The sequence below is a fragment of the Peromyscus leucopus genome, chromosome 23 (genome assembly GCF_004664715.2).
Source record: "Peromyscus leucopus breed LL Stock chromosome 23, UCI_PerLeu_2.1, whole genome shotgun sequence".
Classification (NCBI taxonomy): Eukaryota; Metazoa; Chordata; class Mammalia; order Rodentia; family Cricetidae; genus Peromyscus; species Peromyscus leucopus.
This window is the reverse complement of record NC_051082.1, coordinates 9,222,872-9,237,016: the sequence shown is the minus strand read 5'-3', so window position 1 is coordinate 9,237,016 and position 14,145 is coordinate 9,222,872. Positions and strand designations below refer to the sequence as shown.

At 51.8% G+C, this 14,145-nt stretch overlaps 1 protein-coding gene across 1 annotated transcript in view; it reads left to right on the top strand.

Moving 5' to 3' along the window:
* The window catches only part of Fbxw8 (F-box and WD repeat domain containing 8), a 98,593-nt gene that overhangs the window by 63,655 nt on the left and 20,793 nt on the right, over window positions 1–14,145 (top strand). The window contains exon 7 of the mRNA XM_028878807.2: window positions 1,836–2,042. Coding sequence (XP_028734640.1) covers window positions 1,836–2,042 — 207 coding nt within the window. The remainder of the gene's footprint in view (window positions 1–1,835; window positions 2,043–14,145) is intronic.

Below are 14,145 nucleotides of genomic sequence, written 5' to 3'. Positions count from 1 at the left end.
AGCTCCGCGGCTCTCACACAGTGTTCTTCTAACATGGCCTGCCGCGGTCAGCCCGTCCTGAGGCCTGAGAGAGATGTGGGGTGCAGGGCTAACGAACGACATGCACCAGCCACAGTTGTGCAAGCTGAGTGCCCTCGTGAAGTGTGAATCCTGCCTTGGCAGTCAGGTGCCATCCTGGGGCTGACTGGAAGCTTTTGAGGTCGTTTACACCTCTAGTGAATGGCGGCCACTGCCAATCTGAGCCTCTTGGCGTGCTAGAAATCCAACCGGAAGATGAGGTTAAATGGCTACTGAAAGATGTCTGTTTTAAGACACTAAGAGATGAGTTTTCTTCAGAGAGAGGAAGTGGGCAGCCCTGCTGAGGATGTGTCAACTCCCAGCATTATTCTCCAGTCTGGGTGCCAAGTTGCCACAGTATGCACTGGGCATCCCTGGACCAGGCACCCCCGTCCATGGAGCCCGACCATCTTTGTTCCCTCGCTGTGCCTCCTGAATAACAGTGGCAGCGTTCCCAGGTCTGCAGTGTTAGCTTGGAGCAGCTGGCCTTTGTGACGGACCTGCAGCCCAAGATGTTGGGCTGCCTCGGCACAGTTTGGACCCAGGATTAGCAGAGGCACCGGATGTTTGCTTGTGCTCAGCTCCCCAGGGCAGCCTACAGAACTCGGGCTTTTGAGCGCCTCTGGCATATTGTCAGGGCGATGCTGTCCTTCCCACCATGGCTTTTCATAATTCCACAGTGGACTCACCCTCAGCATCCACTCTCTGTGATTACTAAGTAGGTGGGTCTGACGCAGACTGCTCTGGGGAGAAGCGGATCATCCTAAAGGGGATTCGTCGTGTCCCCCCCCTCCCCGGTGCAGTCAGAGAGGACACTGACCGGAGTGTGTCATCTGTACTGGTCTCTATCCTCAGAGGGCCACATGGCACAGGACGAGCAGTGCCTGGCAGGCAGGGAGGAGGCTGAGAAGACAGTTGGGGTCTTCTGGTGATGCATTGGTGGGACACACATATTCCAGAATGGTTTGGTTCGTTTGGGACTGGGACAGTTTGACATTTTCAGGTTCCGGTAAAACAACAGAACAAAGAAGGGTAGCTCCAAACACTGCCGTGTTCAGGATTTCAAAGACCCAGTTGAACTGACAGCCATAATTGTCTTGCTCAGCCTGTTTCCACCCTTGAAGACAGCCATTGTTAACAGACACACCCATGCCTGAGCCAAGCGCGTTGTGACTCCATCCATCTGCTGGACTTTTGGGGGTAGCCCCCTGGGAATCCTGTTCCCTTGCTCCCCCAGACCCAGTTCATCTCCACAGTGATCCTGTGGATCCTAAGGAAGCCTTCAGGTTTCCTCCTGAGGTTGTGTGACATTTGCTGTGTGGCTCTATCCTGTCTGCACAGTGACAGGTGTGGCCCCACAGTGCACACCATCTACAACCCTCTCCTCTGCGGGTGTCCGGAAGCTGCTAGAGGGACCTCCTGGGTCAGAGCTTGGCACTGTGGTAAGCACTGCCAGTCTTTCCTGAGTAAGACTTGGACAGGGTTATGTCCCCTGTTCACCTCCAGCTCTGTGTCCTCTGACTTCCTGGTCCTCATGCTTTGACAGGTGGAAAATGGTGTCTCCGTGGATTTCCCTTTGTGGCTTTCCTTCTCGGAGTGCATTGTGTTTCTGCTGTTACAAGCATCTTTTCATCTGGGCAGGAGCCATGTTCACCCCCTATAAATGGTCCCTGTGTCCACCTGTTTCTGGGCCACTGCCCTCTTGACGTGCAGGGGAAGTTCCTTTCTTGACCAAGTCAAGATGCCTGTGGATAACTAAACAAGCCCTCTCTTTGCAGGTCGACTACCTGGAAATAGTTCCGAATACTGGAAGGTACCCCGTGGCAATAGCCACAGCTGGGGACCTGGTGTACCTGCTGAAGGCCGAGGACTCAGCCAGAACCCTCCATTATGTCTATGGCCAGCCTGCCACGTGTCTGGATGTCTCAGCCAGCCAGGTCGCCTTTGGGGTGAAGAGTCTAGGATGGGTGTATGAAGGAAACAAGGTACGGACACAGTGGCTTGAACAAGCGTGGGTTGAATTCTTCTTCTTCTTTTTTTTTTTTAATAAGCTTGTATTTTTCTAATTCTTTTATTTTATGCGCATTGGTGTTTTGCCATGAGTGTCGGGTCCCCTGGAACTGGAGTCACAGACAGCTGTGAGCTGCCACATGGTTCCTGGGAATTGAACTCAGGACTTCTGGAAGAACAGCCAGTGCTCTTAACCACTGAGCCTTTTCTCCAGCCCTGGGATTTAATTCTTTTAGATGCAGCTGAAACATTAAGCTCTTCCTGTTCTGGTTTGGTTTAGTTACTTGAAATAGGGTCTCTCATATCCGGATCAGGCTGGCCTTGAACTCACTGTGTAGCCTCCTGCCCCATCTTGCCCCAAATTCCTGGCGTAGCGGTGTGCGCAGCCACACTTGGCAGGGTGTTAACACTCTTGGTGCTCTTTTGTCTTCAGCTGCGTTAGTGCAGCGTGTGAGCATGGCAGAAAAATCCAAGCAAGTAGATAGAACCTGAGCTGCAGAAATTCTCCTCCACGGCACACAGTAGATTAGTGATTTCCTGGTGTCTGTGTAGAAATAGACATCTGTCGACAGGGGGCAGGTCTTTACAGACGTGGGGTCGTGGTATGCGCCCTCCCTGTTCTCTGCCTAGCATTTACTCAGCAACATGCCTCAGACAGTGGTTCATAGCTCATGTCCCAGCTCTCTGTCCTCGAGTTCCAGCGCGTGCTTAGAGCTCACAGGCTGTGTAGCCAATGCAGTCACCAGTGTGCATGTATGTAGACCCCCCTCACTGTCTGGGCTACCTCAGGGAACGCACACCACACACTACAGCCTGCAGAGATCCTTGTGCAGCCTGTCTTTAGGACGTGCATCACAGTGGGGTGGTCACTGCTAAACCACACTCTAAGGCCGAGCCAGTGAGACAGCTCAGCAGGGAAAGACACTGGCCACACAAGCCTTCCGACCCCAGTCCCATCCCTGGAAGGAGAAGAGCCAACTCCACAAAATCATCCTCCGACCTCCACTCGTGTATGGTGGCATGTGTGTCCCATGCACACACACACACACACACACACACACACACACACACACACACACACAATATAATAAAATTAGGAAATGAAATGAAGAATTTACATTATAGTTTCTGTTGTTATTAGCTGCATGAAAGCGTCTGCTGACGTGTGTGAGCCGGACAGGAAGACAGTCTTTGTGTTAACTCTTGGGTGATGACTGTTTTATCACTGCAGGTTTTACTGTCCTGATGCAGTCTTAGAGCTGCCTTATAGAACCCCCCTTTCAGGTGGGATCAAAGAGTTGGGTGAAATTTCCTTTGGCTTTAGGTTCCCTCTGGTTGGCCTGCTCTTGACCCCACTGGCAGTCAGGGTCTTCCTGGGAAGGAGCACCTGAGCCAGTGAAGGAGTTCCCTTTCCTCCCCAGCAGTGGTGTGGATTGGAGCGGCAGGCTCTGCCCAGCCCTCTTCCCTGTGACCCAGTGTGACCTCAAGCAGGTTGCCTAGACCTCCCTCTGCCTCTCTCTCTTAAAAAAAAAATTTAGATTAATTTATATTTTATGTGTGTGAGTCATTTATCTACATGTATTTCTATGCACCACATGCATGTCAGAGTGGGCTCCGGATACCCTGGAACTGAGTTACATACAGGTGGTGTGAGCTGTCATTGGAGCTGGAAACTGAACCTGGGTCCTCTGCAAGAGCAGCCAGTGCCCTAGCTGCTAAGCATCTCCCCAGCCCCTGCCTGTTTCCTCTTTGGTAAAACTGTTCCCGACAGTACCTGCCGATAAGCCTGGGCTCCACCGCTGCACTGTGCCCTCGGCTCCGTGGAAGAGTGTATTTGGTTCACATCAGTGCTGCTCTGCTAGCCCGGTGCATTTCCTCTCTCTGCTGCTCACACTCAGATCCCGGGCTCCAGTGATGTTTCTGCGTTTCATTTTCCCAATATATTTGAGCTGTGCAGTCAAATCCCGATGTACGTGTGGGTGCCACTGTTTGGGGCAGTGCTCAAAAATGGGAGCAGCCTGGCTTCTACTTACACATCAGGAAGACCAGTCAGTGGCAGCAGAGGCGTCTCTGGAAGGCAGCACTTTGTGCTGGGTCAGCCCACGTGCTGGAGCAGACCCTCATTCCTAGCGGGGAAGCCTGTGGGGAGGACGCCAGAGTGACTTCCCGGCAAGGGGCGAGGAGGAGGTCCCGGTCTCTGGGTCGGTGTTCCCTTCCTCCACCCTGGAAAGACTCTGGTCCCGGAAGGACTCGGGCACGTTCTGTGTCTCACCGCCAATTCTGTGCCATGTGTGTTGTTAGTGCTCTCGGTGAAGTCGGGGGACAGCGCATCAACACTTGTCTGTTTGAAGTCTTGGTGGTTTAACCGTTCTCTCTCTTAGGTGGCTAGGGCTTCCCTTGCTGATGAGCATGGGCCCTGCCACTGAGCTGTGCCCTGGGCTCTGTGCTCCTCTGCTGTGCTGGGTTACTCTCGAAGGCCCTGCTCCTTAACTAACACGGATGATGTGTTGATTCCCTCTAGTCACAGAATTTGTTTTTAACGCCTCTCATATTTTCAATCCAGTGAAAAACTTTGATTGTAACAATCGGCTGAGTAAGACATTCATTCTTTTTTTATTTTTGAAAATCATGCATTTTCATGCCCTGCCCTGGGAATTACTCATTAATTAGTTTTTGTTGCTCTTTTAAAGTGATGCATGGAGGTGTGTTGACCACAGGAGTGTTGCTAAGAGTGTTGCTGGGAGCAGTCAGTCATGCAGATGTTCTGTGAGTGTCTCACCAGTCCTCAGATGCCCATACCTTAGCATGGAGATGTTTCTCCAGTGAGTGCCACCCGCTTGGGGAGGGAGACGAGGACCAAATGACCTGCTGGCCCTGTTCTTTAGTTTCACAGAGCATCTCTGGCGCCCAACGTGGACAAATCTCTCTCACCCGCCAGTCCCACAGCCGCTCAGACCCAACCAAGTAAACACAGAGGCTTATATTGTTTCAAACTGTATGGCCGTGGCAGGCTTCTTACTAACTGTTTTTATAGCTTAAATTAATCCATTTCCACAAATCTATACCCTGCCACGTGGCTCGTAGCTTACCGGTACTTTACATCTTCCTCATCCTGGCGGCAGCTGGCAGGCAGGAAAACTCTAGCTACACATCTCCTCATCTTTACTGTGTCTTCTGCTTCCCTGGAACAACCCGGTGTTAATCACAGTTGCTGGTATATGGCAGTTAAGCCATGTCATGGAGGTTCAATGACTGTTTGCTTGTCATTACTGTGATTTGGCCATGTGCATTCAGCTTGGCGATGCAAGCCACTGTGGCGTCTATTAGGTTGCTATGAGCTGCCTAGCAGCAGGCTTGCCTGGAGCTGTGCGCACATGTGGGGGGTGAGGGTGCATCTGTGCCTCTGGCCTCTATAACTAGGACTCAGATGAAGGCCGTGTAAGAACAGAGTTTGAGTTGTCTGTTTGCACCTGATGCAGGACTGGGCCTTAACTATAGTTCACTGTTATCAACCATGATGAGAGCACACTGAAGTCCAAATGCTGAGCTGGATTTTAGTAGGGAGTGTACCATACCATACCATAGCCTGTAGGTGTGTCCAGGGATGCTGTTGCTGTTCACTGGACAGTGTCCTTGTACCATATGCTGACCACACTGGTGTCTTAGAGGCACCACAGCTCATGAGCGTTGAGTAATAGTGTTTCAGCGTCCATCCTCCGTCTGCTCAGCCAGCCAGCCTGTCCTGTGGTTGTCACGGAGACTCACCACATCAGTGTGTCTCTGGCATTCCTCCACACTGGGCCATCAAGTGACTGAACTCTGTTAATAAGCCATTTACCAAGATTATCTGCCTGAGCGTGGGAGCAGGGCTGTCTTCTGTGGTGCATGCTGGAAGGCCTTAGAGAGTTAGTGCTCTGCACATTGGACTCCCATGGGACAGTTATGCCCAGGTTGATTTGGAGGTCAGAGTTGGCGGCCACAAAGGATTTACCAGCATTTTCTTTGGCTATATAAAGTCAGAGAAAACATGTCTAGTGTATATTTTAGCCTTTACTGTAGAAGTCAGATCTTTAACCTTTTTATATGTGTGAGTGTTTTCCTGCATGTATACTGTGCTCGATGAGTGTGCAGGGCCTGCAGAGGCCACAAGAGGGCACTGGATCTCTGGAACCGGAGTTACAGATGGCTGAGAACCACCATGTGGGTGCTGGGAACTGAACCCAGGTCCTTGGCAAGAGCAGCCAGAGCTTTGACCTCTGTGCCACTGCTCCAGCTCCTATTCTGATTAGGTAAAGCATTCTCCTGACTCAGACATCCAGATGAGAGGAGCACCAACCGGAGATTCCTCCCAGATCCTCAACCCCTGCCCATCATTTGGTTTTGGAGCCAAGTTGGCAGTGCCCGTTTCTTGTGTATCCTTCTGAGATGGGCCATGTGTGTTTCCGAGCAGAGTGCCATCCCTCCCTCTTTTTTTTTTTTTTTTTTTTTTTTGGTTTTTCGAGACAGGGTTTCTCTGTGTAGCTTTGTGCCTTTCCTGGATCTCACTTTGGAGACCAGGCTGGCCTCGAACTCACAGAGATCCACCTGCTTCTGCCTCCTGAGTGCTGGGATTAAAGGCGTGCGCCACCACCGCCCGACCATCCCTCCCTCTTTAAAGTGCGGATGGAGCTGGACGTCGTGGTGCACATCTTTAGTCCCAGCACTCTGGACGCAGAGGCAGGAGGATCTCTTGAGTTCAGGGCCAGCCTGATCAGGAAGTCGGTCCAGTCAGGGCTCCATAGAAGGACCCTGTCTCAGGAAAACAAGCATAAATGGTAGAACTCTGTGTTACTGTTTTGCACCTTGTTTTTGCCTGCGGGGAAGCCTGTTTGAGGTAATTTTGAAAGACATGGAGCTCCCTGGTATTGTCGCTTTGGAACTTTGTAGCGTTGCAGCTGATAGGTGGCCTCACCCCTGTGGCCGCTCCTCTTGAGGGTGTGGCCAGCATCAGTGCCTGTAGATGAGTTCCTCCTTGAGGACTTGCTGGGTCAAAGCAGTGTGCTCCTTCATGACATTGACGGCACTGCTCTGTACCGAGGGTGCTCTTGAGGGGCACCAGCATTGCACCCCAGAGTACCTGGATGTCCTTCCTCTGTGGCTGGGAGGGAAGTGTGGAGCTTCAGCTGACTTGGCTGTTCAGTTCACATTTTCACATCTGTCTGCTTGGAAGGTGAATGACCGGGCCACGTGGCTTCACTGGCATCATGTGGCAGGGCTAGCGGCCCTCCTGGGCCAGTGTCATGGTGGGAAAAATGGTGGCATGCACTGCTTGTTGGATACTCCTTTGTGGGCCCACGGTTCTGTTGAATAGTTTTCTTCTTCATCAATGAGGGATGGCCATGGGATTCGTGGGTTAGGTGAGGGGTGCTGGGTAGCCAGGCTTGTGTGTTCTCTCTGGGGGCCGTGCTCTGCTGCTGGCGGGAATGATGGGGTGGGAACGGTGTTCCCCCCAGGAAGAGGGGCTGCTCAGAGGTCTTTTAACGTGCAGCAGAGGTGGATTCTGAGTTCTTGCTGTCCATTCGTGGGTTCTCGGACTCCAGTGGACAGTTTCCTAGAGGTAGCCATTACTGAGTGCCCGGGGACAGGAGAAGAGACAAACGAGAAGTGTCTTGACCACGCCCTCCCACTGCGGAGTCAGCGCAGCTCTTCTCGGCCCTGGTACTCAAGCAGCCGCCTCAGTTTTGTTTATGTGTGCATTTGGGATTCAGCAGCAGCGCTTTCCTTTCTGTACCATTTACAATAGCACACTACCTTTATTAATGCCTTCGCTGCCTGGATTAAATCGTGCTCTCAGGGTGGACAGCCAGGGGCAGAGCTGCCCTGGGTGGAACACAATGCTGTCGATGAGTCTCCTGCCTCATAAAGGGAGCGGGGCCCCACTTAGTGCTCTTAGCATCAGTCTATGTATCTGGACATATTTCCCAATTTAGTTCTGAAGCACTTGGCATTTGATGGCAGATTGTATTAAGCAGCACACGGCGTGCATTCTAATCAGGGCGAGGGGTGAAGTCATTGCAGGCTGGAATGTGCTGGGCAAGGAGGCTGGCTTGGGCTGCAGCAGCTTATATCATGCTAGAAAATAATTGCTCGAGTCTCTGAGCTAATGACTTCCCACGTGCAGCCAGGGAGAGACTTGGGATTAGTTGTCTGCACTGGCCACAAGGTGAGCTGTCTGTCTGGAGCCTCAGGGGTCAGAGTGTGGCTGCAGATGGGCCACACTCTGCCATGTCTTGCCAGAATCGGAGAGCCGGCTTTCCTATTCAGCTTTCCTTTTGTTGAGGTTTCTGTTTCTGAGAATCAGGACTGGTACTTCACATGCAGACAAATAAGTAAAAACTGAAAGTTTATCAAATGCTTTCACAGTCTACCTAAAACTTTCTGATTTTTTTTTTCATATTTGCTTCTTTGTTGGGGAGTTGATGGCTAACTAACTCCTGGAGACTAGTTTTCTGGAAGAAGGTCCAGCATTGTTACATACAGTCACGTCAGTGAGCCAGCTGCATGGTGCCGGCTCTTCAGGATCTGAGGGTCCTAGGAAGAGATGACTCAAGCCTTCTTCTAACTCTGGCTCTCGCCCGGTACTCCTTTTTTTTTTTTTTTTTTTTTTTTTTTTTTGGTTTTTCGAGACAGGGTTTCTCTATGTAGCTTTGCGCCTCTCCTGGAACTCACTTGGTAGCCCAGGCTGGCCTTCCGGTACTCCTTAATAGTGACCAGCAATGCAGAAGGGGTTTCCCTGGTGGAGGTGGACACAGTGAACCCAGGAACTCCCAGGCTGCTGACAATCTCAAAGATGAATGGATGAGAAATGAACACTCAAGGTTGCTTTGTGCAGGTTTTAGTATTAAAATAATGCCAATAACTGATGTGTTGGCATTATTAATGATGAGAGATAATGAAACTCTCCAACGTTTAGTGAGAACCTTGAAGTATCACCGCAGAGCTCCCGGTTTGCCCTGGACTGTCAGCCACACTCAACTCAGAGGCTTTAGAACTCTGAGGACTTAGAACTGAGCATCTGATAGACCGTACAGCATGAAAGGTTCTGTGGAAGACGTTTCTTGTTACTTTTGGGGGCAGCTGAGTGTGCTTTAGGATCCCTGGTGAAATGACATGGTAGAATGTTTATGCGGGGACAGTGACTTTCACCAGGGGCTGAGCAGGGCTTCTACAGTCAGATACTCTTCGGGCAAGTTACTTGCCTTGCTTTTCCGATTGAGAAAGTGGGGTGATGTTTAGCACAGGACTGGTGCTCCTGTACCCACTAGCATTGGAGTGAAATTGGAGTTGTGCCAGGCGAGACAACAGGCCCGTGGAAGGGTGGCCCCGGCCTGTTGGAGCCCGGTGATCCCTGGGAGGTATGGGAGCCCAGCTTAGTTTCTTTTCCTGAGACTGGTTTTGAAAGAAGCCTGTGAGTAGAAAGGGCCGTGTGGAGCTAATGTAAGGAGCTGATAGGGTGCTGAGTCACTCTGCATCCTTGCCGGCAGGGCTGGACCACACCTCAGGTAGCAGCTTCTGTCTGTACACACTCCTGCATCGTTTTGGATGTCACTGACATTTGTAATATTTCCTGATTTTTAAAGAAAATCATCAGTATTCTGAAAGGCACTGAGCCAATTTATGAAGCATTATATTGAAGTGTCTGCTGCCCCTTCTTATTAGGCTTTTGAATTAAGATTAGATTTTTATTAGGGTCTAATTTTTCCAGTGGCTTCCCTGATTGTATGTAGAATTCCTGTCCTGGTTCACCATCCCACACACATGGGAGGCCGTGAACTTGGAGTTGACTGTTGCGATGATTTCCCCAGCACAGATGGGGATATCCGGCTTTGATTTCTTTGTGCCAGATGAGTCTCGGGGTAAATATTGCCCAGACAACAGTTAGGTTTGTTAGTGTTAAAAATCAGCATGTTTTTCAGCTAGTCAGGATCTGAGGGGGCCTGGTGGAAATGTTTGCTTCTTTCCAGGAGTGAAAACAGTAACTGTGAGCTGCATGCTCCTACATAGTCCAGACAGTTGAGACTGATGGACTTGGCTGGGAAAGCAAGGACACACAGCACATGGCCTATGTGGGCTCAGCCTACCAACTATTCGAATGTTTGCTGTATTCAGACAACACACCGCAGTTATAGTAGAGAACCTGGGCTCTTTACCCAGCACCTCGAAGACGACATTAACGTAGCCTACACTTCTGTCTCGTGTAAGGCCCTGCGTTGGAGAGTGGGGTTAGCACTGACATTGGGTACTGAGTTGCACAAGTACTTCTAATGGACGCCAAGCCACTCCTCACAACATTCCCTCCCCGATTAGTTGCAGGGTGGATTCTCTTGCAGCTAGGCAGAGGAAAATTTTAGCTCAGCTCATACTTGAGCAGTCACTTGCCAAATTTAGGGACTCAGGCAAAGTGATGAGGTTTGCACAGTGCTAAGATGAGGCTCAGGTCCTCTGAGGGCCATCTATACAGAGGCAGTCCTGCCATGACCTGGCTTCCAGACACCACTTCCCTCCGGTGCAAGGATAGTGCACTGATGGAGTCGCTTACCGTTCCATATCCAGGTTTCTTCAGGTCCCTGTCAGTGTCTAGGCTGGGGCCCTGGCCTGAACTCCCTGTTCATGCAGCAGGCTGGGGCTCCATCTCCCTGTTTCCTTGGGGTGGGAACTCATATGCCTTGTTCACGGGAGGTTGTGAAATGCACGTTCAAATGCCTCCAGAACTAGATCCTTGCACCCCTACTCCCACACCCCTGCAGTCTCTGGCACCCCCACTCCCACTCCCCTGCAGTCTCTGGCATAACCACACATGCACACCTGTACCTCCTACCCTTACCCATACTCCTGCACTCACTGGCACACACATATACCCCTGTACTCCATGGCACACACCCACCCCTGTTCTCCTTCGTGTGCATACACATGCACTCACACACCCCTGCACCCCCCCACACACACACACTCCCTGGTACACACACATACACCAAGTGTATTTCCAGTTTTATCAGAAAAATGGCCCATGCCAAGCACTGTGGGTGAGGCCCTGCTGCCTGCCTGTAGCCACCTTTAAAAGCCCTCAGAAGTCAGACCTTGGCTTCCAGCTCTCCACCCACACCTACAAGACGAGTCTCTCTACACAGCCTAGAGGTGTCGCCCTCTTGAATGTGGTGTTCCTTCCTGCCCAGGACTTCCCTCTCCCCGTGGCCTTTCAGAAGAACAGGCCTCAGCTTCGGGCCTGCATTTCCTCTCCTGACCTCAGCACACATGGGCCAGAAGCTCACATTTATCCATGTTGCTGCACTGTAGCCTACCATAAACCAGTGGCCAGGAGACCAGAGGCAAAGGGTCACGGCTGAGGGACACTGAGCTCCTCAACGATGGGAAACAACACAGTAAGTGGCGTGCAGAGTCCTGATGTGTTTGGAGTCAGCACCCGCAGAAACAGAGCTGGTGATCAGTGTGTCCTCGCCAGGCAGGCTGCGGTGTGCGGCGTTCTGAGTTGCTATGGACACTGTGTTAGGACTGCACACTTTGTGTGCCCTTGGTAGAGCTTCAGAGAGCAGGCGCTTTGAAGGCCAGGCCCCAGGCTTGACGCCTACTTCCAGAACGTCCAAGCCGGGTAAGGGATGTGCCTCTGTCAGCTCCACTTCTTCATAGGAACAGTGGTGGAAGTAGTGGGCCCACCTTACAGTACCGTGAGGGTCAGCTGCGGACACAGAGCGCTGCACAGAGCTGTGCTGGCTCCTGGGAACACCATTCTGAGCAGGGATCGGGAAGAGGCACGCCAGTGTGGTGGCTGGAGTGGGAAGGGCTGGGTTCTTCCTGGCCTGCTTCTCAACTGTTCCCTGTACAGTGTGGGGCAAGCCATTTCAAATGGCTTTCAATTGAGTTTCCTGGTGGCTAAGTACAGGTGTTAGTGGGTCTCTCCTCTGGGTAGTTGAGACTGGAGTATGTTCAGAAGGGCTGTGGGAGAGGCGGGTGCCACACTGTTCTGCACCCCAGGAACAATATTGTGGACCCTGCGGTGAGCACAGGTTTCTATGGCTTGGGGATGTATACAGCCAATAAAGGCACCCTGTGTGGAATGTGTGCCCACTCCAAAGGCTCTGGCTGTTCTGCTGATCCAGCCCCCTCAGCGGCCATTTGTTTCCATGATCTAGTTTAGAGGCCTGCTGCTTGTCTCCCCTCTGAGCCTCTGTCTGGTCTAACTTGGGGCTGAAACAGAAGTCAGGCTGGTAATCAGGTAAGTGCCTGAGTTTGCTAACAGTGCCATCTGTCTGTCGGCCACAGAGAGCTGACCACAGCCCTTCCCTGCACCTTCCCATGTAAGAGGACATAGCATTTTTACTTGAAGGATTAATGTTCCGGGATGCAGGTTTGATTTCTCCCTCTAAAGCGCATGCTGACCCCGGTTCACATGCCCCTGCTGCATATGTGCCTAATGCCTCTGGAGTGCTTAGAAACGGCTGCTCTGCTGTGGCGCCCCACGCAGGTGTCCGTCATCAGGCATGTGTGCATAGTGACTCACCTGTGCTTGACAGCAAGGTTCCCTGCTCACTTGGTGTGGTCCTCACCATGCTCGTGGTGGTCAGGTCTTCCCTCCTCCTTGTGGTGATGGTGATGTAAGGCAGTATCTGAAGCAGGCAGGATTGCATCTGCCGACTGCTCTAAGGAGATCTGTTGTCCTGCACCGTCCTGGGCATGTGTCAGGAGAGAGGCATGGGGACCAGCGTCCTGGACTCCGCAGGGATACACTCACCCTGGTTCCTTTCAGCCTTAGGTCACAGTAGGTGTTGGTTTGGCCGCGGTCTGGTCCTTTGTAGACATCTGCCCACATCACAGAGCCCCACGCCTGGCACGCCTGTGTGATTGGCACTGCCTGCCCAGAAGAGCCCAGTCCTGGAACAGCCAGGGTTGCAGGTGCATTGGCACGTGGTGGGGGCGTGCGCAGGCCTTCCCTACCCCGTGCCTGGCGACGCTCAGCAACGCCGTCTCATCCCCGCAATATCTTGGCCTTTGGGCTTGTCACTCCAATTAAAACTTAAACACAAAAGCAGCCAGGCTTCTCCCTTTGTGTGAGTGAGCGCAAGACAGTGCCAGAGCGTGTCACGGAAACTGTTGGGGGCTGTTTTCAGGGAGCTGTGCTCATGTTGGGGAGCCATCCTCCAAGTGCTGTGTCTTGCTGGGGTGCTGCTCAGGGCACCTGAGAGGCGGGTTTCTGTTTGCCAACAGTGAAGTCACCTCTGAGGCGGTGGTGAAAGTCACTCTCCACATGGTCACAGACACGGCCGCGCCAGGCCTCACGCGATGACTTATCTCTGGCAAGGACTTAAAATCGTCTCTCTGGCTGCTTGTCAAAAATTACATCATATCAGAGTAAACTGCTTTTAAATCAGGCATCCATTATTCATGTATATTAACTGCTTTTTTATTTTTTTATTGGCTGTTTTGTGTGTGATTTACTTTTTCCCCAGCCTCCTTGCCCTGCCCAATGTCCATCTTTCTCATCCTTTTTTAAAATCTTAGCTCACCTGTGAATTCCCCGTGTTGTCCACTTAGCTGTGTGTGTGTGAAGCAGTGTGCACAGCTGCTGTGTGTGTGAAGCAGTGTGCACAGCTTGCTGTGTGTGTGAAGCAGTGTGCACAGCTTGCTGTGTGTGTGAAGCAGTGTGCACAGCTGCTGTGTGTGTGAAGCAGTGTGCACAGCTTGCTGTGTGTGTGTGTGAAGCAGTGTGCACAGCTTGCTGTGTGTGTGAAGCAGTGTGCACAGCTTGCTGTGTGTGTGAAGCAGTGTGCACAGCTGCTGTGTGTGTGAAGCAGTGTGCACAGCTTGCTGTGTGTGTGAAGCAGTGTGCACACCTGCTGTGTGTGTGAAGCAGTGTGCACACCTTGCTGTGTGTGTGAAGCAGTGTGCACACCTTGCTGTGTGTGTGAAGCAGTGTGCACACCTTGTTTGTGGTGAAACACCTCTCTTGTCATTACCGGGATGTATAATGTAGCCTTTTCCGTCTTCTGTATTTACAGAATGCGCCCCGGTGGCCCCGTCCTTGCG